Source organism: Amphiura filiformis, chromosome 2 (genome assembly GCF_039555335.1).
Source record: "Amphiura filiformis chromosome 2, Afil_fr2py, whole genome shotgun sequence".
Classification (NCBI taxonomy): Eukaryota; Metazoa; Echinodermata; class Ophiuroidea; order Amphilepidida; family Amphiuridae; genus Amphiura; species Amphiura filiformis.
In genome coordinates this window covers 3,798,741-3,825,949 of record NC_092629.1, presented here as the reverse complement: position 1 = coordinate 3,825,949, position 27,209 = coordinate 3,798,741, and the positions used below count along the sequence as shown (strand labels likewise).

Genomic DNA, 27,209 nt, shown 5'->3' with positions numbered 1-27,209 from the left:
ACAAAATCGATTCATCAAAAATCAATCAATTATCGCCATATTTCTAGTCCATTTTGTCATAGAAACGTGATGCTATAAAATCTCAGTGCATGAGTGGTATACAAATTGAACAGAAAGGATCATCAGACAGAGATGATGTGAAGAGCAAGTTGAAGCAAAAGTGAGCATTTGGACTGAGTCATGTTTTGTGGTGGATCAGATGCTGTCCTTGTGCACAGTGAGTAATTTAATATGCAGTAAGCTTAAATTGTTAATTAAAAGGGGGGGTAACCCTATTGGTTTTGGATATGGATTGTCTTTAAAATTACATATAATATCAAATATTGTCCCCTTTATGCAGCTTTGTGAAAAAAAAACGAGAGTATTTTCTACGTAAATGTGAATAAATAGCAAAATTTGCACCCCAATACTTGGTATGCGTGAATTGCATTCGGGTCTGCCATGTGCCGTAATTCCCATTCGTGATGTGCCATGCGTGCGTGGCGTGGTTGCACTGACACAAGCTCCACTGTACTATGTACACATTCAATACTACTACGGTGACATTTCCCCACAACCAGTCTTTTCGTGTTCGTCTGTATCGTTCATGATGATTTTTGTATGGCATAATATATTAGGTATGATCATCAAATTTTCAAGTATGATATTTCACATTGAAATTGTTTTGTTTAGAAAGGTGATTATTTAACTTAAAAAAGAGGGGTCAACCTGTCTGTAGGACAAAAATCAGCGAAGTTATGGGCAAATGTATTTTTCCAAGTTCTGTGACCATCATTGACGGTACCTTACAATGAATTACTGTACAAACAAGCAAGTACATGCAACATCTGTCAGTACGGCGATCCATTTTACAGAAAAGCGATTTTATTTGAAAAAAATTACTAACACTGTATGATAACTTCTGTATCAAGGTATACCAATTGACACTTTTTATCTTTCTACGTAAGGTTTCTGGCGTCTAAATTTCACATTTTTGTTTTTTCCTATGGGGATTACACAGTTAAGCCATTTCTGTGGTCACAAACTTTGTAGGAGTTGAATGAGGCCCTCTGTAATAAGCAATGTGGGCATACCTAGCATAATGGCAATAACTAGGTAACCTAGGCAAACCTTAGTTAACACATTTACTAGTCAGCTGAATTCGCGAGACCGGGCCCCAACACAATGCATATTTACATAGAAATTTGAATTTTTTCGAGAATAGGTGGGTGAAGGAAACCTACATAAATATGTTTTCTATACTTCACTTGACCCAAATATATGATTTTTTATGGTGATAATCAAGTCGCATATGGAATTTTAGAGGATTTTGATAGCAGTTCCATTAAAAAAAGCTGCCATCGCCATGAGACTAAGATCTAGAAACACCCCGAAATGCCGTTTTGGGGAATTTTGCTAGCTGAAACTTTTTTTTTTTTTTTTTTTTTTTATATGATGTAACTTTGCTACGGAAGGTGCTATGAAAAAAAGGTTTTCAGTTTTAGCTTAGTTTACTCAAGGGCTTTAATTTGATATATAAAACGATGCAATTTGATGGCAAATTTGAATTCACCTAGCATACCTACAATAACAAAGCAAAACAGAAATGCCCGACGACAATGCTGGAAATGCCCGTAGGGGCCTACTATTAACCATGGAGCTATTATAAGATGGAGAGGAAATAGATTACGTAACGCATTGAAACCTTGTGCCGATTTGAAATCTGACAAGCTATTCATCGAAAGGTACCTTTTGTTTGGGACAAAGGGCTTCCACCATTAAATCGGTAAGCTGACCCGACAGTGTATTAACGCTTTACCTAGGAGGCTACTGTCAATAAGTGATCAAATGCAAGTCGCGTGACAGCGCTTAACGGAATGAAAAGTACCTATTGTTATACATAAACCCAAGGGTGTGATTGAGTAGCCGTAAGCACAAAAGGCACACATTAGCCGAGCTGCATAGTTCGTTGTCACCCCACTGACATTAGGTGCTTCATTTAAATTAATTGAATGCGCCTGCTGAATGATTACACATCATGGCTGCCATGTCTATAATGGTATTAAATAGCTACGTCCCGGGAGCTACGATACATGTAACATATAATAAGTATACCGGTATAGGCCTATATAAAAGTTGTTTTACAAATTGAGATTTTATTTTATTTTATTTTAAGAAGGATAATGTCATAATCAGTGGCGTACTGAAGGGGGGCAGCTCTTCTGTGAGAGGTCTTGGGAGGGGATGAGGTTGAAGGAGGGGATATGGGTGTTTATATAAATATGGAGGCCAGAGTGTGACATTGGGACCAAATTTTCAAATTGGGTTCATGAGAATTTTGTTTTCATTATTTTACACCCTGAGACCCATATTTCACAAAAAAATAATCCGCTTTAATGAAACATAATCCCTATTTGGACAGCAACACAATAAAGTGAGACATAAGACACAAATTAACACCTGTACAATGACACCAAATTGTTTATTTGTCTTGGAGCTGTAACAAATGTATAGTTGAGGTATGATAATGATTTGCTGGTTTTTAACAAATGTTATCGACATCTTTACTTTGGAAAAAAAAAGATCCTTAATCCTTTGACAATACTTGTGAAAAATGAGAACTTAATGTCCCAATATTTTGTCAAATTACGACCGATTCGGGCAATTATGTTTCAAAATTACTGTAATGTATACCAAAGTATTATCCTTGCTTTGAAAAGAAGTTTAAAAATCAAGGATGCATTCATTAGTGATTGGCAAGATTCAAAAATACTACTACAATGTCATAAATATATCCAATGCTCAATGTTAAAAACATTAACACCTGTAACGCTGACACTGGTGTCACTGTTACAGAGTGACATCATGAACTACAAAAGCTATCTATCTACACTACCTATTATAATAGCAAGTCCGAACTAAGTAATATTATGTGAGAAATGTGTAACTAAACAATATTATATTAGTTAACATGCTCAATAATGTAAAATACAAACAAAGTGGCCAGAACTTCTACCTGGGGATGATATAAGTTTCCAAATATTTATTCTAGTTTCCAAATATTTATTCTACAGATCGATGTACATTGCACTATTTAACTTTGATTAAATTTCAGAATAGTTGAATACTTCAAAGATTTATTTTCCTCATTAATAAATGTAGTTATTTTGCTCAGTTTGACTATGGTTCCTCTCAGCAAGCCAAGCTATGACATCTTGTGTTATCTTTAATCACACCTGTAACGCTGACACCAAAGTAGTACCGCTGACATTAAAGTACAATGTAGTACCACAGAATGCAAGGAAATGCGTAACCACATCAGGGAATTATTTTCACAAGACTATTTTCTGACTGAGCAACATTATACATAATTTTAACTATTGTATGGTTACTTATCATTTCGCATGTAACACTGACACCAAGCCTTAAATTTAGTGAGGGTTGGCTTGATGCGTCAAAGTTGAAAGACATTTAGAGAAGTTAAAATGTTACAGCATCATGTTACTCAAGATATTATTCAAAGTAGAACTGAATCATTCAGGTGGTTAATAAACTTAATTTTGCTGTTTTCTGCAAGTGACATATCTTGTAGCTTCTTATTTACATTGTAATGTTGATGTAGAAACTTAAATAAAAACAACAGTTTGCTTTATTATACTAATAAAACACCACATTTGGGTTAGGCCTATCTATAATAACTTGTATGAAATATTTCAACACTTGTTTCAAAATAATCATTAACATGGAAAGATAAAATCCACCTAAAACTATACTTATACCTTCTGCAGGTATTGTAATTTTGGCTTCAAAGAAGAAAAAACCCAAATTTTGCCCAACCGACCCTACTTGAAGTTGAAAGGTCCGCCCGCCCATAAAAGTAAAACAGGGTGTTTTTTTTCGTTGCATTTATCATATTTGTCTAATTAATTAAATAGCTATCAATGTAGCACAATATTGTGCAGTTGTTTACTACCAAAAGTGCAACTTTCCACCATGGTGAACACTGAACAGGTATGCAAAGAAAACTAATGGATTTGGAAAGTTGAATTGTCATGAAGCTAAAGGGGGGGACAAAATGTTAGAAGTTCAAATTGGATTAAAAGAAAAGCAAATATTCTTATTTGAACATAAACATGATAAGTAATAAATATAATAAATAAATAATATCAATAATTATCAATGCTTTGTAAAAAAAAGTGCAGTTTCTATGCACGCAAAACAATTTACCCATCCTATCGCCATGTTTTGACAACAAACACACCCCTCTGCTATCAAATGGTCGAGGTTACGGCGTGATAAATAAACTCTGTATTTGTTGAAACTTGGGCATTTGGCCAACAGTAAGACAGAAATACATTACCCATTTCATTCAATATTAATAAAAATAGAACGAGAAAGCATTGATACACAAATACAAATATTTATCTCTACAAAACCACTGTAAAATAGCTCATATCGAACACGCCGTAACTATGAGATTTGTGTTATGCCAATTTCAGTTACGGATGAAGTTTTCTGTTACCAACTAGTCCGTATTCGGCGATGATCTTTCGTACTAAAATGGTGTTTCACAGAAATATTCTGCGAGTCGAATCGCATGAGTTATTCGATCATTATAAAAACAATTATGGAGGGAAATTTCCAAGATTTTTGTCAAGGATAGCCGAGAAAAATTCAGAATAGCCACACCGTAACACTGACACCAAGTCCGTGTGTTGGAATGTGACATCTTTCTGCGATTTTTCTCGAGTAATTCTTACTTCCAATGCACTACAACGTTTTGTTTAAAGTCTTGGAACTAATTAAATTCAAATTTATCACTAGAAACGTCACAAAACAATAAACACACGTTAAATGTTGTACACCCCCGTAACACAAACACACCCGTAACGCTTTTCGACCACGAAGGCAATAAGCGCGTGAAAAAAAAAATTGTCTCCACGTGGGTATTTTTGCACACGGTCGTCAGAGGTCATCATCCGGGCCTGTGTATCATGTGACTTTCATTCATAAAGACACAATGTTTACATTTCTACATCGCAAGAAAATCTCACTCCGTAACGAAAGTGAGTGACACCAAAGTTATTAAAATCTCAATTTATCATTGAATATTTATTTGATTTGGATTACAGGCACATTCCATATGTTTTTTAAGTTAAGGTACTGTCATATTTGTTTCAAAACTCAACTTTCACAATACAGAAAGCTTACGTTTTAAACTGGTGACCGATTGAAAAACTCTTTCACACCCGTAACATTGCTGACACGAAATGTTACGGAGTGGTGTGAAAATCGGCAAAAACAAAAACACAAACTCGGCAACATTTGATAAAATCTTGTTGACAATCATAAAAAATGGACCTCTGTTCATGTTTCCATAGCAAACAAGGTAAGGTTTTAATTATTATATGGGGGAAATGTGGAATTTAAAAATGTCTCTTTTCATGTAACAATGTTTTAAAAAAAAAAATGATGAATCCATTACTTTTCGCCAGTAAAATTCTAATAAATAAAAAAAAAGTAAAAAAAAAAAAGTCTTGATTTATTGTATAAATATATATTAGTTAAATGCAATGAAAAAAAATTAGCAGGCTTTTACATTTTTTCTACAATCTTGAGAAATGCAAAACAAGGCCCATGTTTTACTACTGGCCTCCATATTTATATAAACACCCATATGAAGAATGAGAGGGGACTGGAGGAAGAGAGAAAGAGGAAGAAATAAAGAGAAATAAATAAATAGACGTAAATAAATAAAAAGGTAAGGAAAATGATAGGAATGAGAGGGGACAAAACGTAAGAGGGGATGGAGAAGGGAAGGGAGATAAGAAGAGGGAGTGATACTTTAGCAAGTACAGAGAAAGGAAAAGAAATGAATGACAAATAAATGTAGGCCTTATAATAATTATTATAGAAACTAAACACAGCCCCCTACCCCACACACCCCCACACACACACACACCCGGCCTAACACTAACAGCACTATAGGCAGCCATTCGATGATGCCAATGCCTTTTATGCGTTACGTATTTAAAACGCCCAGTCAGATGTATTTTACACCTGCCAAGCACAAGTCACCCAATTTCGAAAATTGGACGTTGAATGTACACTCTCATGAATATTGATTGGCAACATTTTCCAATATGTCAGCGCTCAAATCGGACACAATAGAACAATAGACCATTCAGTGCGTTGCTATTAACAGTGAACGGAAAATTTAGATGTTTAAAAACTCTTTTTCATACCGATTCAGAAAAAAAAAAGAAACCAAATGTATTTCCCTTTGCAATATGTACATTTCAAATGAATGTAAATAATTTTGGGTTTAAAAAATGGAGCAGAAAAAAAAACTATCACTACCGGATTTGAACCGGGACCTCTGGTTCAAAACACGATGCTCTAACCAACTGCTCCACGCTGGCAGCTTCTAATTTCGTAAGGAAGTTTTTAAAATTAAAATACCTTTATAGTAAAGTCTCTTCAGCAGTTATTGCGGTTCGCTCTTTTCATACAATGTGAATGATGCGAAACCAAACTAGCTGTTGAGGAATGAGGAGACTATAATTATCTACGATATGCCTGTCCATAATTCAAGAAATTGGTAGCCAGGAAGGAAGCTAATTTTGTGTGAATTCTCCGATTTCTCCGAAATACATCGACTTGGAGCGTCAAATTTCAGGATAGTAATGAGAAAATAGTATCTATTATGTGATACCAAAACCTCAAAAACAATGACAAAAATGGGGGGGATGATGTTGTCGATCGGGTTACGGACCTTTAAGTGCATGCAGTGCATGATCATTTAGTAACAACAATTCATACGGTACCTAGAATATTTTCTGAATTTGAATTTTATCCTTATATAAAAATCATCATATAGATCCCTGTACTACATGATCATGATGGTATTCATCATGATGATGACTGATAAGTAAAAATAAACTAGGAGTACTAAGTAAAGTATGGTATGCAATAAATTACTGTTACACATTTTCTGCGCACCATGATAATGTCAAAAGGAATTAACACACTATACATGCACACATTGCACACAAATGCATGAGCGTTGTGTCTTAATACACGCCGCATGATACGCTAAACACAAAGTGTGTGTACCTGTAATGTATACTATAAAAAATTCCTTAAAGGCTTAATTACGATTTCCTTCAAATTTTAAATTTGTCATTATCTATAATAAATTACTGAGTTTGGCGAATTGGTAAGGCTAAAAACTTCTACGTTTTACATTATTTCGGAAAACAGATTTTTGCGTTGCGTAGAGTAAAGTTGTCCGCACCCCAATAAAACGTCCAATTTTGTTTTTGTTTACGTTAAGGGTGTCAAATTATGTTAATTAGTTTCAAAGGCAGGGCAAAGGCAGTGGCAGCGCACCTGCATGCTACAACTTTTCACACCAACACAACTAATGTTGACATAGCCTGAATTAGGCCTTCTATCCTGTCATCGGTGTGAGGATATTATGCCTGTAGTCTCAACTATTACATGACACAGTAGAAGCAACTAGTATTACATGACACAGTAGAAACTCAATTAACATCTATTGTTTATTCAACTAATTGATCAACATTTGCATGTATTCTGTGTTTTTATGGAGAACCTATAGTTAAAGTGAAACTTTTGAAGGACAAATTAATCAGGTTACCATGAATAGTCCTACTCTGCTCTGTGGTAGTGCTATGTTTAATGTTATCAGCATAATGTATGATCAGGTATGATCATAACTTTATATGAAATAGAGTGTAAGGAAATGTGAATAAAATTGTTTCAGCTGCACAGTGGTGTAGCCAGGACTTTTCAGAGAGAGAGAGAGGGGGGGGGGCCGAGGCAAATTTCATGGGGGGGGGCGGGGATTGGCACAAATGGGCTAAAGAGTACGACAAATTTATCCAAAATGGGCTAACAAATGAAAAGTACAACAAATGCATAGAAATCTAAAATATCAGATCAGCCAGCAGGCCACAGGGGCCAAGAGGGATGTGAATAAAATTGTGTTCATCTGCTCAGTGATGTAGCCAGGACTTTTGCAGGAGGCGGGGGCAGCAAGGTACATTTCAAGGTGGGGGACAAACTTGGATGAAAATTATAAAAAATGAGCTAAAAGGTACAACAAATTTGTCCAAAATGGGCTGAAAAGTACTGTAGAAACAAATGCATAAAAATCTTAAATATCAGAGCGACCAGCATCCCACAGGGCAAGACATGATATAATTGCAATTTCAAGCCATTGATTTATATGGAAAAGATACTAAATATTATACTTCTAAAGTTCTAAATGATCATCTCCTCTCATACCATTAATCACATTAAATAAAACATTTACATGTACACAAAATGTACAAAATTTACCAACCGCAAAAGACCCTGACCGCGAAAGACGGGTGACTACTAGTATACTCAAAATGCTGAAATAAAACTAGTAATAATGATCGGGAATGGTTTCTGTCCATTTTGAGCTGCAATAACGAGGTAACGTGAGAGAAACACTGCTTGTTATTTTGGCCGTTTTATGCTGGTTTCATACTACCCTGCCGCTTGCCGCTGAGCGGGGTGGCGCACACGCATTGCAGACAAACGGACACAATAAAGGCTTGTCATTGGCATTGGCAGGAAAGTATGCTGGGGGCTTAACATGCAGTTCTGGGCAGACATAAAGTCTTAATTTCTTGAATTTAATATGACTTTATGTCGAACTTTGCTCTGTTTACCTACAAACACAACAAATTTGGCTTATTCCATTTAGGTGCAAGTTGGGACATGTGTAAACATTACAAATATGCAAAAAAAATCAGGTTTGAAAAAAATTAACCAAATTCATATTATAAGATCGTATAGTACATTATGACTTTAATTCGTGTATATCGTGGAACATACTCTGACTTTGCATGGCTGTGCGTAGTAAGCTGTTGTACGCAGATAACCTCGCAATGGACGCGTAGAGTAGCGCTGTACGCTCATGTATTAGCATGATTAGTCGCTGAGTATCAAGTATAGTTGAATGTTCCACGATGTACACAAATTTAATAATTTTCCTATTTGTATGAAAGGTGAATTCAAATTTGCCATCAAACCACATAATTTTTTATCAAATTAAAGCCCTTGAGTAAAGAAAGCCAAAACTGAAACCATTTTGTCATGTAGCAAAGTTACATCTTGTCAAAAAGGTTGACTTTGACAATAGTCTCATGATAGCATCAAGGAATTTTCAATGGGGGGGCTCCACACAAAGTCAGACGCCGCTCTGCAAAAATTAGAGGGGGCGCGTGCCCCCCTCTAAATCCGCCCCTGGAACTGCTACCAAAATCCCTCTAAAATTCCATGTCAATTATCTCATCACAAAAATAAATCATATAAAGTATAGACAACATATTTATGTAGGTTTCCTTGAAAAATCTGTTCTTTTAATTTTCTATGTATTATGAAATATGTATTGGCCCATTCCATGTGAACTCCAGGGATGTGCACCGCAGCACCTCTTCAATTTTTTTCCTTTTCTGTGTGGTGGTAGATATTGATGAGAAAGTAAAATCCTGAAAATTTGAGCTTCATACTCCATTTCGTTTTCCCGTGGCATCAATTTGAAATTTAGGGGGTCAGCGTAAAAAATGTGTCGCAACGCGAGACGACATTTGGAGGTCCATAAATGTATAAAGGGAACCCTTTAAAACTTTGAAAAGTTTGATATGCTTAATGAGTTGGATAAAGGTAATGCAATCATGTTGGTTCTTTTAGACCTCTCCTCTGCATTTGATACAATTGACCATAATATCCTTGTCCAGCGAATGCAGAGGGAGTTTGGTATTACAGGGTTTGCTCAAGATTGGCTTGAAAGCTACCTTAAAGATCGTTGTAGCAAAGTATGTGTCCTTGGTGAGTATTCTAATAAATGTCCAATGCAATATGGTGTTCCACAGGGTCGGTTGCAGGTCCACCGATTTTCACGGCATATGCTCAGCCAGTTTCTGAAATCATCAGGCTCCATCAGGTTATGTTTCATATCTACGCTGATGATACTCAGCTTTATGTTAGTTTTAATCCAAAATCACAGGAGGAAATAGCGGCTGCACAACTTAGGCTCACTAAATGCATCGCTGAGTTACGATCGTGGATGCTTGAAAACAAGTTAAAGCTGAACGACTCGAAAACCGAGCTTTTCTTGATTTCCTCTCCAAGATGTGCAGCTGCTATATCCCACCTTGAATTGAAAATCGGTGGATCTGTAATCTCACCCTCTGCCTCAATTAAAAACTTAGGTGTCATTTTTGATCGTAGTCTTACCATGGATGAGCAAGTCAGCGCCCTGTGTCGTAGTATTAATTTCCACCTGCGTAATCTTACAAGAATACGCCGTTATATTGACCAAACAACTTGTGCACATGCAGTAAGATCTTTGATCCTTTCTCGGCTGGATTATGGCAACTCTCTGTTAGGTGGCCTTTCAAACCGTGGCATGCAACGTCTCCAAAAGCTTCAAAATCGCTGCGCGGCGCGTCTCATTTTCCGAGTTAACAAGCGCACTAGTGCTGCGCCTCTGTTGCGAGAGTTGCATTGGTTGCCTGTCCAGCAGAGAATCGATTTCAAGATTTTGGTGCATGTGTACAATTGTTTTCACGGTTCATCGCCAAAATATTTGCAGAACCTTCTTCACAAGTACAGTTGTAACCGTGGTGGGCTTAGGTCCATGCAAGATGTCACTCGTCTGGCAATCCCCAAAACTAAAAGATCTTATGGGGATAAATCTTTTTCTGTTCAAGGACCTAGGTTATGGAACAATTTGCCTTCCAATTTGCGCGAGGCTCCAAATGTGCAATCCTTTAAGAAACTTTTAAAAACCCACCTGTTTCCAAAATATTAGGCCTTTTTTATGTATTTTCATAGACCTGTTTGCAGGTATTCACTCCCGATGTGTACAAGTTGTACTTTTTAACATTGCTGTTTGATAATAATATGTTTTTTATAATGACATATGTCCCTATTTGGGTTCAAGTGTATTTTTAATTATTTTAATTATGGTTCAGATTGCTGCGCATATCTGTTTTATTCAAATTTTTGATGTAATTAGGAGTATATTTTACCACGTTGTGATATATTGTTGTTCTTAATGCCATGCTGTGTATTTTTGATGTATTTTTTATTTTTCTTTGTACAGCGCATTGGTCCATGGGAAATGCGCTTTATAAGTTCTTTGAATAATAATAATAAAGTATGTATCCTGGGGTACTTTTTGGTGTAGAATTCAAATCTGCTATCAGAAAACTTGTAACTCCTTTACTTTAAAAGATATAGGGCCCTCAAAATGCAACTTCGTCCAACCAGGACCAACTTTGGGGGTCAGAACTCCAAAAGTAAAAAATAATTTTAGCGTCAATTTTTTTTGCCAGTCAGAGCCCTTTGGTAGGACATTACTCTTATCCAATATTGAGCATATTAGAATACATTTAGCTGAGATATTACCCATGCAAAACCACTTATTTTTACATTTTGACCCCCCTGAAAACCAATGTCAGACAATTTGCCCCACCATCAACTTCAGGTATGTTGAAGATATGTTCTTGGACAACATTTCTGAGATATTGGCTTAGAAATCTTGATGTTCAACACATCAGTTAGGTTTGCCTACTCCATAGAGTTGTACACATTTTGATTTTGCATGTATAATGATTTAATGTACAACTCTTGGAGGGGTCAAAATGTAAAAAAGTGGTTTTGCAAAAAAGTGGGTTTGCATAATATCTCAGCTAAATGTAGGGTGGTCACATGAAAATTTCAAACCCACCCCTGGAATTACTTTTTCTGTCAGGATTGTTCCTTCTACAAAATGATTTAAAAAACCTTTTGAATCAACTCAATCGGACAATCCGTTGCGAAGATACAGCCTTTTAAAGATTCACAAAATTGGCCATTTTACCCCATTTTTAGGAAAATCCTGATTTTGTCATAAATTTGCATATTCATGAAGCGATAATTGTGGGAATAAAGCCAAAGAAGGCATGAGATGTATTGTTTTTGTTTATTTAATGTTCATTTATGGACAATTCCATGCCAAAAGTGCCTTTTGTAACGTCCGTAACAAAATTTTGGAGCATTATTGCTCAAAACAGGAGCATTTATTTCAAATTTGCTAATCATGCTTCCATAGATTGATGTCAGACCTACTTCAAGATAGTAAAGAAAAAAATCTGAGGAAGCACCTTGACAGTTTTTTTTCATTACGAAAAACGTTACGGACGTTACATTTGAGATAAAATGTAACGTCCGTAACACTTAATCAACAGTGTAGGACGATACAGGAGTATTAATTTCAAACTTGCTTTTCATGTTTACATAGAATAGAGTCAAGGCTTGCTCAATATAGTTAACAGAAAAAAATAAATCACAGAACTGAATGGAGATTTAAGGATATGTACCATCTGTCAAAAAGGCAGGCACTTTCGCGTAACGTCCGTAACGCTCGTTTCTAATTTCTGTAGCTAATTAACTAAGAAAGCCAAAACAAAATTGCTTCATTATATTGAACATTAGAGTGTATACTAATAGCATACTAAGAGATAAAGTGTTATCCTAACAGCAAACATGTGTGCTATTCACTTAAAAGTTGCAAGTTGCATGTATCTGTAACGTCCGTAACGGTGGAATTGGCCTTATGCAAATATTAAAAATCCAGGGTCATAATTGCTATATTTGCTTCTTTACAACATTTTTAAAATGGCTGAAATCACAAAAATAACTCTTTTGCCAGGACTTTTTAAGGTAAATATGTGTGATTTTCACCATTGAGGGCGCTATTATGTGCCAATTATGACCTTCAAAGGCCTGTATTCCTAAACTACACAACCAAATTGTCTGATTTTTGCACAGGATTTTGCTCTGAGGGTCTAGATTGTAAAACTGAATATAGCATAATTGTACATCTTTGGGAAAATAGTTTTATTTGATGACAAACATTTATTTTGTGCGTAACTTTTTTATGCGTGCCCGTACAAAAATGCTATATTCACCTTCATGACGGGCAGAAAATTGTCTATCTAATTAGGTAGTCGGGTTTGCACAGAAGTTACTAGGAGACAAATTATATGGAATTCAAAATGCCCAAAAGTTTTCCAACTGCTGCAGAATCTGTTACAATTTCCACCATACATTTGTGTATGTAGGCAGGGGTACACACAATAGCTAGCATTGTGGCCACCCTACTAAATGTATTCTAATATGCTCAATATTGGATAAGAGTAATGTCCTACCAAAGGGCTCTGACTTGCAAAAAAATGGACAAAAATATTATTTTTACTTTTGGAGTTCTGACCCCCCAAAGTTGGTCCTGGTTGGACGAAGTTGCATTTTGAGGGCCCTATATCTTTTAAAGTAAAGAAGTTACAAGTTTTCTGATAGCAGATTTGAATTCTACACCAAAAAGTACCCCAGGATACATACTTTTCAAAGTTTTAAAGGGTTCCCTATATACATTTATGGACCTCCAAACATCGTCTTTCGCGTTGCGACACATTTTTACGCTGACCCCCTAAATTTCAAATTGATGCCACGGGAAAGCGAAATGGAGTATGAAGCTCAAATTTTCAGGATTTTACTTTCTCATCAATATCTACCACCACACAGAAAAAGAAAAAAAAAATTGAAGAGGTGCTGCGGTGCACATCCCTGGAGTTGACATGGAATGGGCCTATTGTGTTTGGGCCCCAGTTTGGGCCAATTTGGCTGACTAGCAAATGTGTTAACTGAGGTTTGCCTTTCATACCTATACAATGTCATTGTGTACTTTGTACTTCGTACTGCAGTACAAAGTGGACAAACTGAACCATAAGCCCCGGGACCATAGCATAGTATCATGACTATGAGTCTATGTCATGATGTAGGTACAAAAGGTGAATTCAAATTTGTTATATCAAACCACATCATTTTGTACAGTAGTAAAGAAAGCCAAAACTGAAAACCATTTTGTTATAGCGCTTTCCGTAGCAAAAACCCTTACCAAACACAACTGCCTAATAGACAGTTAATAGGCAGTTCATAGGCAGTTGAAGACAAATGACTGCCTAATCAAACTATCAACAAGAAGTTGCTGGAAAATTAGGCAGTTGAAGGCCTGTGACTTAGGCAGTCAAAGAGCTTGACAGATATGAATGTCTATAATAGGCAGTCACTGTATGAAGCTCTAATACTTTGATTTTTTTATCTAATCAAAATGAAGCTCTAATACTTATGATTTTTTCATCATCAAAATGAAGCTCTAAATGAAGCTCTAATAGGCAGTCAGACCTAATAGACAGTCAGAAGCTAATTTGCATAAGTCATGACCCGGTCACATGATCACCAACTGCCATTTCAAATTTGCTGTTGGATTCAACAAGCTGTTCTCTAGATGGTGGTGTTTTATGGTCTCTTCACACAAATCATTCATTCTTTATGGGGAATTTTATACTACAGATGACTATACACCTGTTGATGCACAGGTAAATTAAAGGTTTGCAGGGTTGCATTGCAAGCTAGCAGTATAAAAGTTGTAAGCTTATCAACTGCAAGTACATATAATGTGTGCACAGGCTGCTGAATTTTGCAGTATGCACTTGCATGTATCCAAAATTAGTTTTCTGTGATAACCTTGCTTTCTAGCAACTGCAAATTGGATTCATATCATTGGCAATAACTGATACATCTAAAAGGTTGGGGATCGGAGGTAAAGTGGTACAATATGCCGCAAAGTATAGCATGTGGTGTACTGATGGGCCCGGGTTGGCACCTAGGAATCGGGCTAGGAATCTGAAACTTTAATTATTAAACAAAATTGTCCAGGCCTTGGATTTTAGTTTTGCATTTTACTTTGTGTTATCATATCATTATATGGTGTACAATTTATGCTTGGGACTCAAAATCATTTAGTGTTTAATCAGGAACAGGGCTGTCAACTCTCACACCTATACTCGTAGCGCAGTCTAAACGAGGATCGAAAAGCATAGTGTGTGAAGTGTATTAAACTGTGCACACTTTACATACAAAACGAGCAGTTTTGAGGCTTCATTGAAAGAAATTATGGCATGATTGTCAGCTGAGGGCATGCTACAATCAAACATTCCCCAATAATTAATAACCAAAATGGAAAGTAAGTACTTCGATTCATGAAAACAAGTTTCCACAGCAAATCGGGAGACGTCCAGCGATCTTCCTGTATTTATTTGAGGCAGTTGACGACTGCAAGGACTGTCTTTTTGGAATTGCAGGAGAACGTTTTAGGTCTGATGGAGCCTTCAAGGAGAGCTGTTTTATAGTGCATTTACAATAGAATGTAAGGAGAAAATGGTAAACTAAGGAGAGCTAAAATCACTCTCCTATATCGGATTTAAGGAGAGCAGCTAGAGTGATTGCTCTCACTCTCCTCAAAAGGCATGTCCCTGCATGCAACTGCTTGGATTAGAGCTTCATCTGAGGCAGTCAACTGCCTAATTTAGAGCTTCATTTGACTGCCTAAATTAGAGCTTCATTAGAGACTGTCGACTGCCTAAATTAGAGCTTCATTTTAGGCAGTCAACTGCCTAAATTAGTGCTTCTTTTGAGGTCGACGACTGCCTAAATTAGAGCTTCATTTGAGGTGAACTGCCTAAATTAGAGCTGAAGGTGAAGGTCTCTGAACTGCCTATAGTGCTTCATTTTGCCCATTTTACATGTCTAGGTACTGCCTATGTGCTTTCAGGTCTATATAGAGCTTCATATATCAACAGCTTCAAGTGACTGCCTGTATTAACTGCTTAACAGACTGCCTAATAACTGCCTAATGAAGGCTTTCATTTCGGTAAGGGAAGTTACATCTTGTCAAAGATTGTTAAAAATGTTGTTCAGCAAACATTTATTGCATCAACTGCAAAACAAAACTGCATGGTCTCATGATAGAGCAGCTTTTCTATCTGGAACTGCTTTGAAAATGTCTCTAAAATTTCATGTGCGATTCTCTCATCACAAAAATAAAATATATGGGTCGAGTGAAGTATAGACAACATTATGTAGGCTTTCCTTGACCTATCTTTCCTATAATTTTTATGTAAAATTTATATTGTGTTTGGGCCAATTTGGGGGCCAATTTGGCTAACTATCAAATATGTGTTAAAACTAACTTGCCTTTTGTACCTGTAATATGGCATGCGATCGCCGATCATTCACCATCATTACCCAAACCACGGAAGTATGGTACCAGGTACTAAAAAATCTGCTTTACACCCACCCTCTAGGATTTCGCTCTGTTTTGGCTCAAATGTACCTTTTTTGTATCCCTTAGCCAGGTGATGTCACAAGAACAAAATTCAAATTGCATGTCGTTTGCGAATGGCAGCTGTCAAAGTTTTTGGCGACCATGAGCAAAAGTGGAGATTTTAATTGGTCCAAATGACAAAGTGCTCTCTTTGAGGGACAATTTCTTCTGAATTGAACCATGCATATTTAGAACTCCATGTTAAACAACCAAAATAATAAGTGGGTTTCTTTTAGTGCTGTGGTCGACATGCCTTATGTCGACATTAATGTCGACGTCGGCACGTATCCCAACATGTCGACATCAAAAAAAAATTATTAAAAAAAAAAAAAAAATTTTAATTTTCAAAAAATATTTTTGGCCAGAAAAGCAAGTTATAGCCCCAAAATTACTTGTTATTCAAGGTTGGAAACCAGAGAAATACTGCTACTAAAAAAAAAAAATGCCAAATTTTTTTTACAAAGTTGGATAAATTTGTATATTTTGATTACCTTTGCTTCTATTGAACAGTCAGGGACACATTGAATTAGTATGCATTGCTAGCTGTTCAATAGAAGCAAAAGTAATTACAATATACAACTGTATCCAACTTTGTAAAAAAAAATTGGCATTTTTTTTTTTATTAGCAGCATTTCTCTGGTTTCCAACCTTGAATAACAAGTCATTTTGGGCCTATAACTTGTTTTTCTGGCCAAAAATATTTTTTGAAAATTAAAAAAAAAATATTTTTTTATTTTTTTTTTAAAGAATTTTTTTTTATTTTGACATACTGTCGACGTCGGTATACTAATTATATCGACATGTCGACATTAAAAAACGGTGCCGACCACAGCACTAGTTTCTTTCACTTCACCTCGTTAGTAAAATGGACAGAACCCCTTCCTGAAGGCCCATTCAGTGATTTGTGCACAAAGTATAGGCCATGTTGGTAAAAAGTGGGTGTGTAAAACACTCCCTACACGGCTGGCTGCCTAAGCCTTGGCCCATTCAGTGATTTGCTCATCCGAACAATCGTAAAAATCATCAAAATTCAGATTTTGGTACCTTTGTCATATCATAGATGTGCTAACATAGCCTGCTATAGTGGTTCAGCCGAAAGCCATGTATGTAGGACAAAATAAGGCATTTGTAATCTTTAATTTAAAGTCAGTATATAAATTAGCTTCATGTATTTGAATGGGGGCTTCAACTTCATCAATACTGCTGTTTCCTTTGTTTCTTGCCAAATTTTTCATTTCAAAAATACCAAATGACAATTTAAATGACTTATACTTTGAACACTTTCAAGCAATTTATAAATAATCTTAATTTTTTCCCCACATTTGCGCCGGGATCACTGAATCGGTCTATTTATGATTATAATATTTTGGCTAAAGAATAATCAAAATTCAAAGAGAAATCGTAGTAAAGTATGTATTTCTGCTAACTCAAAATTCTATTTGATTTCTTTACACAGATACATCAGGGTCTTTGAGAGAGGGTAGCCTACAACGATATGGTAAGCTATGTACAGACCATCTGCACCATAAGCTCAAAAATCAATCACTTTTGTGGCGAAGCAAAACTCATATGAGTTGGTTTATTTTTAAATAATGTGAAATGATTTTTTTTAAAATCAGCTAATGAATGAAGTTTTCATTTATTATTTCACAATTCAAAGCTGTAAATTAATATTGGTAATCATCTACTTAAGATCTTTGAAGTTCTTTATGATTTTTGAATTTACCTTTAAGTGCCATATTCTTATTTGTTTTTATACCTGTTAGGATATTAGTTATTTGAAATCACCTTGATTTACTTCTATTTGCACATAATTTATTTATAATATTATCATTAATATTTCTAAATGGAGGACTTACAACATCTGACCACTTTCCAGGAGAACTAGTTTCCTCTTCAAGATACCTTTTTTCCAGTTTTTAAAACGGGATCATAATATACACATGCCTCAACTAAGTACTTTCTTCCTGGGTCACCTTCTCAGTTTCAAAGAGTGGAAAAGAGACTATACACGTGTGGAAGCCAGTTTTGTCACAGAGAAATGTTGTTTGATAATGATATAGAGATTATTAGACCCAAAGAGTCCCATGGAGGACATATTGCACCATGCGCCTGGTAAGCTTCCATTTACAGTGCATGCTTGTTTAGAGGAAGCATGGTTGACCAGGCCAACTCTGTGGCCAACAGTTGTTTTTGTGCAGTAACTATTACCAGTAATCATTAAATGTTTATACTAGGATTTGGGTAAGTGACCTTGTCCTTACATATCACAATGTTCTTTTACACTGGTCTGGACTGTGACATGGATTAGTAGTTGAGCTTGTTGTACACTTTATGAATAAGTCCAGATGTGTTGTTGCCTCTTAAGTTTGATGTGTATGCGCAAATCTTTGTAACACTCAAACTTATGATACAAATTATCATTCGATGTTGGGGTCTTTCCAATAAACATCGGACAAAATGAACCAACATGGTAGATTTACCTTAGCAATTGTGAGACGGTATTCTTTGCTTTATTTTCATTTTAGGTGGATTCTTTGGTGGATGGAAGAAAGCATACTTCAAAGTGTACAAGGATGGCCAGCTCACCTGGTCAAAGTTTTCCAGCACCAAACCAGAAGGACACTTCAACGTGAAAAATGACTGTGATATGCTGCGTGTGGGCAGACAGTGTACAAAGGGTGCACCTAAGTTACCACCTGGTGCCCGGCTGGATAACATGTTTTGTTTGGAGGTGAAAGGAAAATCACATTACATTGTGGCATCAAGTCAGCAGGAACTTATGTAAGAATTGGGTTTGTTTGTTTGTTTATCATCTAGACTGAGATCAGTGAGGTAGAACCAAATACCGTCTCCACCATGTTTGCATGGCGCTCATGAACGGCAAATACTGTACCTCTGGATAATTTTGCTATGCGCATTGTAAATGTCAAATAAAAGTGTGTTATTGCTTGTATTCTGTGTATACCGCATTGTGCCCAAATGTGTGATAGGCACGGAGTGTGCAAACCTTTTGTAGCATTCAAGCTTAAATACACAAATTATTCATTGTACAACTTCAGACTCTTGCTGAAAATGACGGAGGTACACTATTTGCCCTCCATGAGCGATAAATCCAAATGGCGTATTGACCAAAGCGTTACACACAGGCTAATTTTAGTTTGTACTCTTTAGGTATAATATCTTTGACTGAAATTGGAAATGTGTTTTAGGGACCTATGGAACGAATTAACCCCTGAGAACTACTGGCTTTCTTACTGTGTTTCTGATTGGTTAATTCAATGTAAGATGGTATATTGATCCAGGGGTAGAAATAAGGGACCATTTCCTGATAGCCATCCGGGCTATCAAGCCATTTTTTCTGATAGCCCTGAAGGAAATTCAATAGCCCTGAAAAAAGACATTGTTTTTGCACAATTCAAACCAATTGTTTGTTCAAATATTCAGTTATTAGTGAGTAACCCTTACCCCCCATAATCAGGGGTAGCACTAGGTTTTCTCAGAACCCTGAACCCCTGAAAGTTAAAAATATGCGATCAAATCCTAAAATGAAGGGTTCTTAATCTCGAATCTGTCAAGTATTGAATGTACCGTTTGAATTAATTGGTATCAGATTTTGTGATTTTGGTTACAATGATGTGTTACCGGTATAGATTCATGGTATAAATAGTTAAAGCCCGGCAAAAAATGTGATCTCGCTTCTCACGCCACGATTCTCGCCTGTAACCAACTATCTCGCTTTTTAAGAAAGTTCCCAAGCAGTTTACTTGCTATAAAAGTGTTCTTTATGCCATAAAAGTTCGCGAATTCCACAAAATGCAGTAAACTTGACAAAGTGCAGAATTCAACACCATTGGCACCACATGGAACCCATGCATTTCTCAATAAAAATGACATTTCATTGCAAATGAGTTCAAGTTTAGGCCAAATATTATGATATTTATTGAATTACTGGAGTATGATGACTATAAAACATAATTCAAGGGCAACTTTTTGTCATTTTTTTCTTCTACGGCCGATCATTGTGTCGTATTTCACCGATGTCATATCTCTACACACCACCCACAAAGCATTTCTTTCCGATCCCTAGAATTAGAAAATTTTCCAACTCATGTACGTGTCATCATTCAGCACTGCAATAACTTAGCAGCAGTGGTTCTAGACAATATCGCAATCTGTGTAATTATGCGGTGGAGTGTATTTTATTTCTATTTTTAAATTATGTTACAATGCTACGGTGACTTCACTTCAACAAATGTTGTTACATTGCATTTTATGTTACATAATTTTTGGACAGGCCGTAAATATTGGAGATCGAAGCTTTTATTTTTCTTTCACATGTTTTCATTTTTCTGCGCATGAAAACCCCTGTAGCCCGACGGGCTACATGGAGATAAAACCCAATAGCCCGACAGAAAACCTAATAGCCATGGCTATCGGGCTATCGCTTATTTCGACCCCTGTTGATCTGAGTGACCCAATAAAAATACAGCTTATAAATATTTAAGCTCAATCTCATCTTTAGCCCTAATATTCTTACCATGTTGCCGATTGGCTCAATGAATTATAATATTCTTCTTGTAGTCAATCAGCAGGTAGTATTCATGGGGTTTTAAATGAAATACAATACTTTTTTTTTATCTTTGCAAATGAAATACAATACTTAGTATTTGGTTATGTGATATAGTAATTATATTATACAAACTTAAAATGAAAGATGAATTGTTCAATTTCACCAACCTCTTAACAAGTAAGATGAACTATTGATGTCATTTTGTCCTTACAGGCAATGGCTACAAGCATTAGGTCAAGCTAAGGGACTCCCACCGCCACCACAAGGTGGTCCTAACCCACAGCAACAAGCAGGTGTACAACCAGGGGCACCTCCACCACAGGGTGGTTACCCTCCAGGCCAACCACCCCCTCCTGGATTTCAACCTGGTGTTACACAAGGTATGTGGCCATTACATTATTGTTGCACAACTTAAATTAGGCTGTTTCAGTATATGACTAGTTTACCATTTTTTGTCTTTGGGAGGCAGAGTGACACATTGAGGCAGCTGTTTCACACACGGATCTATGTGGCATCTTAATATGTGCTTGTGTAAGTTTGATTTGAGTGAACGCTCACGATTTGAAGCTGCATGCGTGTACATGTAATGATATGGTCACTGTTGCTTCTAAATAATCCTTGCTGTGAGGGTGCAATGTTGGATGTTTAGGATGTGCGCTTCTTAGCCCTTCAAGAAGCCCCTATAATTTACAAACATCATATGTGACACTATCTGGTCCACGGAGGCCAAAGGAAGCATTTTTAACTATTATTTTTACCTTATATACAAACATTAGGCTATCATAATTCATATACTGAAAACACCAAAGATCGAACATACTTGGTTATAAAGTTACAAAGTTTGGTGATGTCTATTTTCTTAATGCATTTTATTGTTTTTTGCTCCATATTTTTGCCTTTATCTCCATTTTAATTTTGCCACCTTTGGTCTCCATGGACCAGATCATGTCACATATGGGTAATTTTGTGTGCAACAATTAGAGAATAAAAGTATTGTTTTGTGACCCAGCCATGTCTCTAGCATTATATTTGCATGGAACAGCTCAGCATGCTGCCTTGTTGTTATCTTCCATGTTATATCAGGTGATAAGAGACATGGCTGAGTTTGGTATCAAATTAAAGCTTATCACGTGTAGAATATTATTCTTTTAACAGAATATATTGGTGACCATCTACTTTTTTTGCTATTTGGCAGCAAAGAAAAAAGGTGCAAATTTAACCCTAAAATATCACTCAATTTTTGAAACCGGACGTTGTTCAAATTCGCGCCAAAACTTCACCTCTGAAACAAAATATTGGGATTTTTTCTCATATTCTTTCATGCAGACACTTGTCGGAAGCAAATGAGCTGAAAACAAGCGAATTTTGACAATATCTATAGAAAATAGAGCCGCAACAAGCTGAAATAAGCGGTGGACTATTTTAACCGAATTTCACTGGTACATAAATCGTGGAGTGATTTGGTGGTGCGCCCTCTCACCTGCAAAATCATGGTTGCATGTAATTTGCAGCCATTCACTCTTTATGGCCCTTTTTTCATCAAGTTCAACCAGTCACTCCTGTGCAAAATGGCGAATCCATTGAGTCCTTCACATGCACCATGCTGATATTGTGCATTGCACAGTGCAAACAATACATGCATCCGCTCAGTTCAGTACGCACCCAGGTGTTTAAGAATAACATTATGTTGTATCAAATGAAAGGGAAGTATGATGCCTATTGCCTATCATTATATTACTAGGCGGTTACCCGTATGTGGCGGTTCTCGGCTGTCGTGATTACATGGCTGATGGTGACTGTACTCACCAACTTTTATGCCCATAGGACAGTTTTTACTAATTTGACCTCAGATGACCCCTTGTGACCTCGAAATGATCTTCCAAAATTTGGCTCTAAATGTTGACTGTACCCACCACGTTTCATGCCCATAGGGCAGATCTCGTAATTTGACTTTGGATGACCTCAAAATGACCGTCCAAAAATTTGATTCTAAAAGTTGACTGTACCCACCAAGTTTCATGCCCATATGACATTTTTTACTAATTTGACCTCAGATGACCCCTGGGTGACCCCGGATGACCCCAAAATGACCGTCCAAAAATTTGACTCTAAAAGTTGACTGGACCCAACAAGTTTCATGCCCATACGACAGTTTTTTACTAATTTTATCTCAGATGACCCCTGGATAACCTCGGGTGATCTTGGCCCACTAACCGAAACAAACTTGTTCTGTCTGAGGTCCAGATGCACCCACCCACCAAGTTTTTTAAGAACGTGGGACCCCTAGTTTCCGAGAAAATAGGCGCAAAACAGTTTTTACTAATTTGACCTCAGATGACCCCTGGCTGACCTTGACCTACTAACCAATACAAACTTGTTCCATCTTATGTCAAGGGGGCGCAGCACTAATTCAGCGCCCCATAGGATAACGTGTGATTTCGGCCTACTTCAGCGCCATTTCTGGCGTCCCTGCAATACTTGGCAAAATAAATTTGGTATCAAATTAAAGCTCTGTTTCTCTAGATTCCAAAACTTTTGTCGGCATATATCGATGACCATTGACTTTTTTTCGCTATTTTGCGGTGCAAAAAAAGAGGAAAAAATATACTAAACTCACCACTCACATTTCAAAATCGGGTTTTCTCTTAATCCGCCACAGAGAATTGCTTTTGAGATCAATTGTCCAGTTTTTTTCTGCATGTTATCATTATAAAGACACTTGTCGAATTCATATGAGCCGATATTGAGTGATTTAAAGTGAACATGTCGGTAGATATGGTCGCTACAATCTCATATCCACTATGGACTATATTAGCGAATTTCGTTGTTACATAAAATGCGGAGTGATTTAGTGTTGCGCCCTCTTATAAGGTGTTAAAAGTTTTCAAAATCCACATTTATTACTCATTAAGTAAACTAGAGAAAATTTGAAGCTCAACACCGAAGATTTCATGTCTCTGCGACATTCCGTTCAAGAGAAATGATGTTTTAAAGATCAGTGCCGAAATGCCGAAAATCAAATATTTCGACTTTTCCTCCAATATGCGAAAGTTTATACAGAACTCACAAAATTAGTGACAGACGACAATTTGAGCACGTCTTTGAACCAAGATTAATTTCTTTTCTAGATTATCAGTGTTGCCATTTTCTTTTGGAAATCATTTATTACTGAGTCTCAAGTATAAATACCCCCCGTTCCAGTAGTAACAATTGCGATATTTTTGAGTAGGCCTACTGAATATTCAGCAAAACGGCTTCATGCAGATTAACAATGTCTATTAACCTTAAAATCCATTTATGAGCCTTTTTGAGGATTTTTTTTTTTTTTCTTGACTTTGAAGGCGCCTACTCGGCCAATAAAGTGTTTTTTCCAATAATTTTTCATGAGGATGACTTTTTGTATTCTTTGTTTATCATCATGATGGAAATAGAACACATTTTGTGAAGCGTGTTTCTTATTTTGCGCGAAGAATGTAAAAGGAACACGTTCATAATGACGGCCGTTACAAGGGGGCGCAGCACTAATTCAGCGCCCCATAGGATAACGTGTGATTTCGCCTACTTCAAGCGCCATTTCTGGCGTCCCTGCAATACTTGGCAAAATAAATTTGGTATCAAATTAAAGCTCTGTTTCTCTAGATTCCAAAACTTTTGTCGGCATATATCGATGACCATTGACTTTTTTTTTTTTTTTTTCTTGCAAAAAAAGAGGAAAAAATATACTAAACTCACCACTCACATTTCAAAATCGGGTTTTCTCTTAATCCGCCACAGAGAATTGCTTTTGAGATCAATTGTCCAGTTTTTTTCTGCATGTTATCATTAAAGACACTTGTCGAATTCATATGAGCCGATATTGAGTGATTTAAAGTGAACATGTCGGTAGATATGGTCGCTACAATCTCATATCCACTATGGACTATATTAGCCGAATTTCGTTGTTACATAAAATGCGGAGTGATTTAGTGTTGCGCCCTCTCAAGATGCACCTACCCACTAAGTTGCATGCCCATATGACAATTTTTACTAATTTAACCCCTAGATGACCTCTGGTGACCTTGACCCACTAACCAATACAAACTTGTTCTGTCCCGGGTCAAGACGCATGCACCCGTCAAGTTTGAGGAACGTGCGACCTCCAGTCTCAGAGAAAAACAGTTTTTACTAATTTGACCCCTGGATGACCTTGGGTGACCTTGACCCACTAACCAATACAAACTTGTTCTGTATGGGGTCAAGGTGCACCCACCCACCAAGTTTGAAGAATGTGTGACCCCTAGTCTCAGAGAAAATAGGCGGACAGACAGACAGACAGAGTCACAGACAGACAGTGTCACAGACTACCAGTATTATTATATAGATTATTATCTTTTTAAAGTAAAATTGAATAACATTGAGTGTGAATAGAATATCTGGGATTTTCACCAAATTCTTTTTACAACCTTGCTTCACTTGTAAATACAAAAATCATTATTGGGTCTAAATTTAAACATTCACTAGAAGGTTGAAATTATATAAAACTATATTTATAAGAATATAAGCATCTATAAGGCAATAGAAACAAATTGGTTCAATCTTTTGATCGACCATCGATGCTTGGTCAATCCTTATTATTTAGTAAATCAATTAATTGTGATAACATGTCAATCTTTTACTGTATCGATATTGAAAATTATGAATTTAGCATTAATTCTGATTAATTAGTTGTTATTTCATAAATAACAAGCATCGACGGTCGATCCAAAGATCGCACAAATTTGATTCTGGTGCCTAATGCTTATAATCTACTCTGGGGTAATCTCGCCAAAGTCCTGACCCTGCTAATGACATTTGTTTCCATTTTTTCCTAACCAATTATAGGAGTACCTCCACCACCGTATCAAGCCCATCAACCTAACCAGGGGTACCCACAACAGCAAGCAGCATCAAGGGGTTACCCTGTACAACAAGGGGGTGCAAGACCCCAACCCAGACAACAAGGGAACACCCGTCAACAAGGAGGGCAAACTGTCATAGTGAACCAACAAGGGGGAGGGGGATATGGAAATGATGGCTTCGCAACTGGCATGCTGACAGGTTATGCACTAAGTGGTGGTGGGTATGGAGGGTGGGGGTATGGGGGTTATGGGTGGGGAGGGGTTGGGGCCATCACCACCACGGAGGCATGCATGTGCATGAAACTCATACTCACTTTCATGACCATGATCATTATGAGAATCAGGGTGATGGGGGTGGGGCGGATGGGGGTGGGGCGGATGGGGGTGGGGCAGATCAGGGAGGAGAATATGACCAAGGAGGAGGTTATGAGGATGATGCGGGTGGGGGTTATGACCAAGGGGGTTATGATCAAGGGGGCTATGATGATGGTGGTGGGGGATTTGATGATGGAGGGGGGTATGATGATGGTGGATTTGGTGGTGATGATTTTGGAGGAGATGATTTTGGAGGAGATTTTGGTGGTGATGATTTTGGAGGTGACTTTTAAAGTACACATGGAATTTGATTTTTTATTAGTTTTTGATTATTTATACACACTTTTAATGTCTGGCAAGGTTCAAAAAATTTCGATACAGTATTGTATTTATTGATGAAGGAAATTAATATGTTACATTGATACTAAATAATTGTTACTGGAATGACTTATGTTGTTATTTTTGTGTGGACTTTATTTTCGCAAATGAAAATGGAAACACAAAGATAACAACACACAAAAATATGTTACAGAGTAACATTAAATTTCATGTAATTTCTGCAAAATTACAACAGTTCTCCAAATTGTGAAAAATGCTGTACAAAAATAACAGTGTATACAATACAGTAGTTTACATATAGGCTGAATATTTGTAGTTTGACTTCAACCTGCTGCACACCTTTCATTTAATTATAATTTGGTAAATTGATTAATTATTGATTGTGTAGGGTAAGCCACTTTTGATGCTAATTAAGTGCACATATTTTGTGCTCATTAAATTTTGAGCTTAAATTTTCACCAATTTTAAAGTTACCTTTAAATTTCAATACATTGTGCACAAATATTTTTAATTACATTTGTTAGATGTGGCAGGATACATGTACAAATTTGTTATATGATTTTTTCCCTAAAAGTATATACATATCAAAAAAAGTAACTACCCCACTTTATTATGAGGCAATAACTCAAAATATATGCATCAATTTAAGAAACTGAAATAACAAAGACAACCTCAGTTTAGTTCTGTACAATTAGATACCTTATTTGTCTGGATAGCGCACAATGCTCAATATTTAAAGCCATGATGACTCCTTGAATGATAAAAGATGCATTTTCAAAAGCTGCACTAAAACGCTTCTCAAGTCAGTGTACCATTACATTCTCTACATGACTGGTCAAGGATGACCCGCGTCTTT

At 36.6% G+C, this 27,209-nt stretch overlaps 1 protein-coding gene across 1 annotated transcript; it reads left to right on the top strand.

Moving 5' to 3' along the window:
* Nucleotides 1-24: 24 nt before the first annotated feature.
* Nucleotides 25-26,307, top strand: LOC140172499 (uncharacterized). Its single transcript, XM_072195645.1, has 6 exons — nucleotides 25-217; nucleotides 17,706-17,747; nucleotides 18,778-19,033; nucleotides 21,036-21,202; nucleotides 25,683-25,960; nucleotides 26,044-26,307. The coding sequence occupies exons 1-6, from the start codon at nucleotides 181-183 to the stop codon at nucleotides 26,305-26,307; spliced, it is 1,044 nt and encodes a 347-aa protein (XP_072051746.1). The 5' UTR covers nucleotides 25-180.
* The last annotated feature ends 902 nt before the right edge of the window (nucleotides 26,308-27,209 follow it).

Excerpts from the sequence above, each read along its gene's own strand:
- LOC140172499 (XM_072195645.1), top strand. The coding sequence starts at position 181 with ATGTTTTGTGGTGGATCAGATGCTGTCCTTGTGCACA. Across the intron at positions 218-17,705 it reads AGATGCTGTCCTTGTGCACA|ATACATCAGGGTCTTTGAGA; the intron begins GTGAGTAATTTA and ends TTCTTTACACAG. Across the intron at positions 21,203-25,682 it reads TCAACCTGGTGTTACACAAG|GAGTACCTCCACCACCGTAT; the intron begins GTATGTGGCCAT and ends AACCAATTATAG.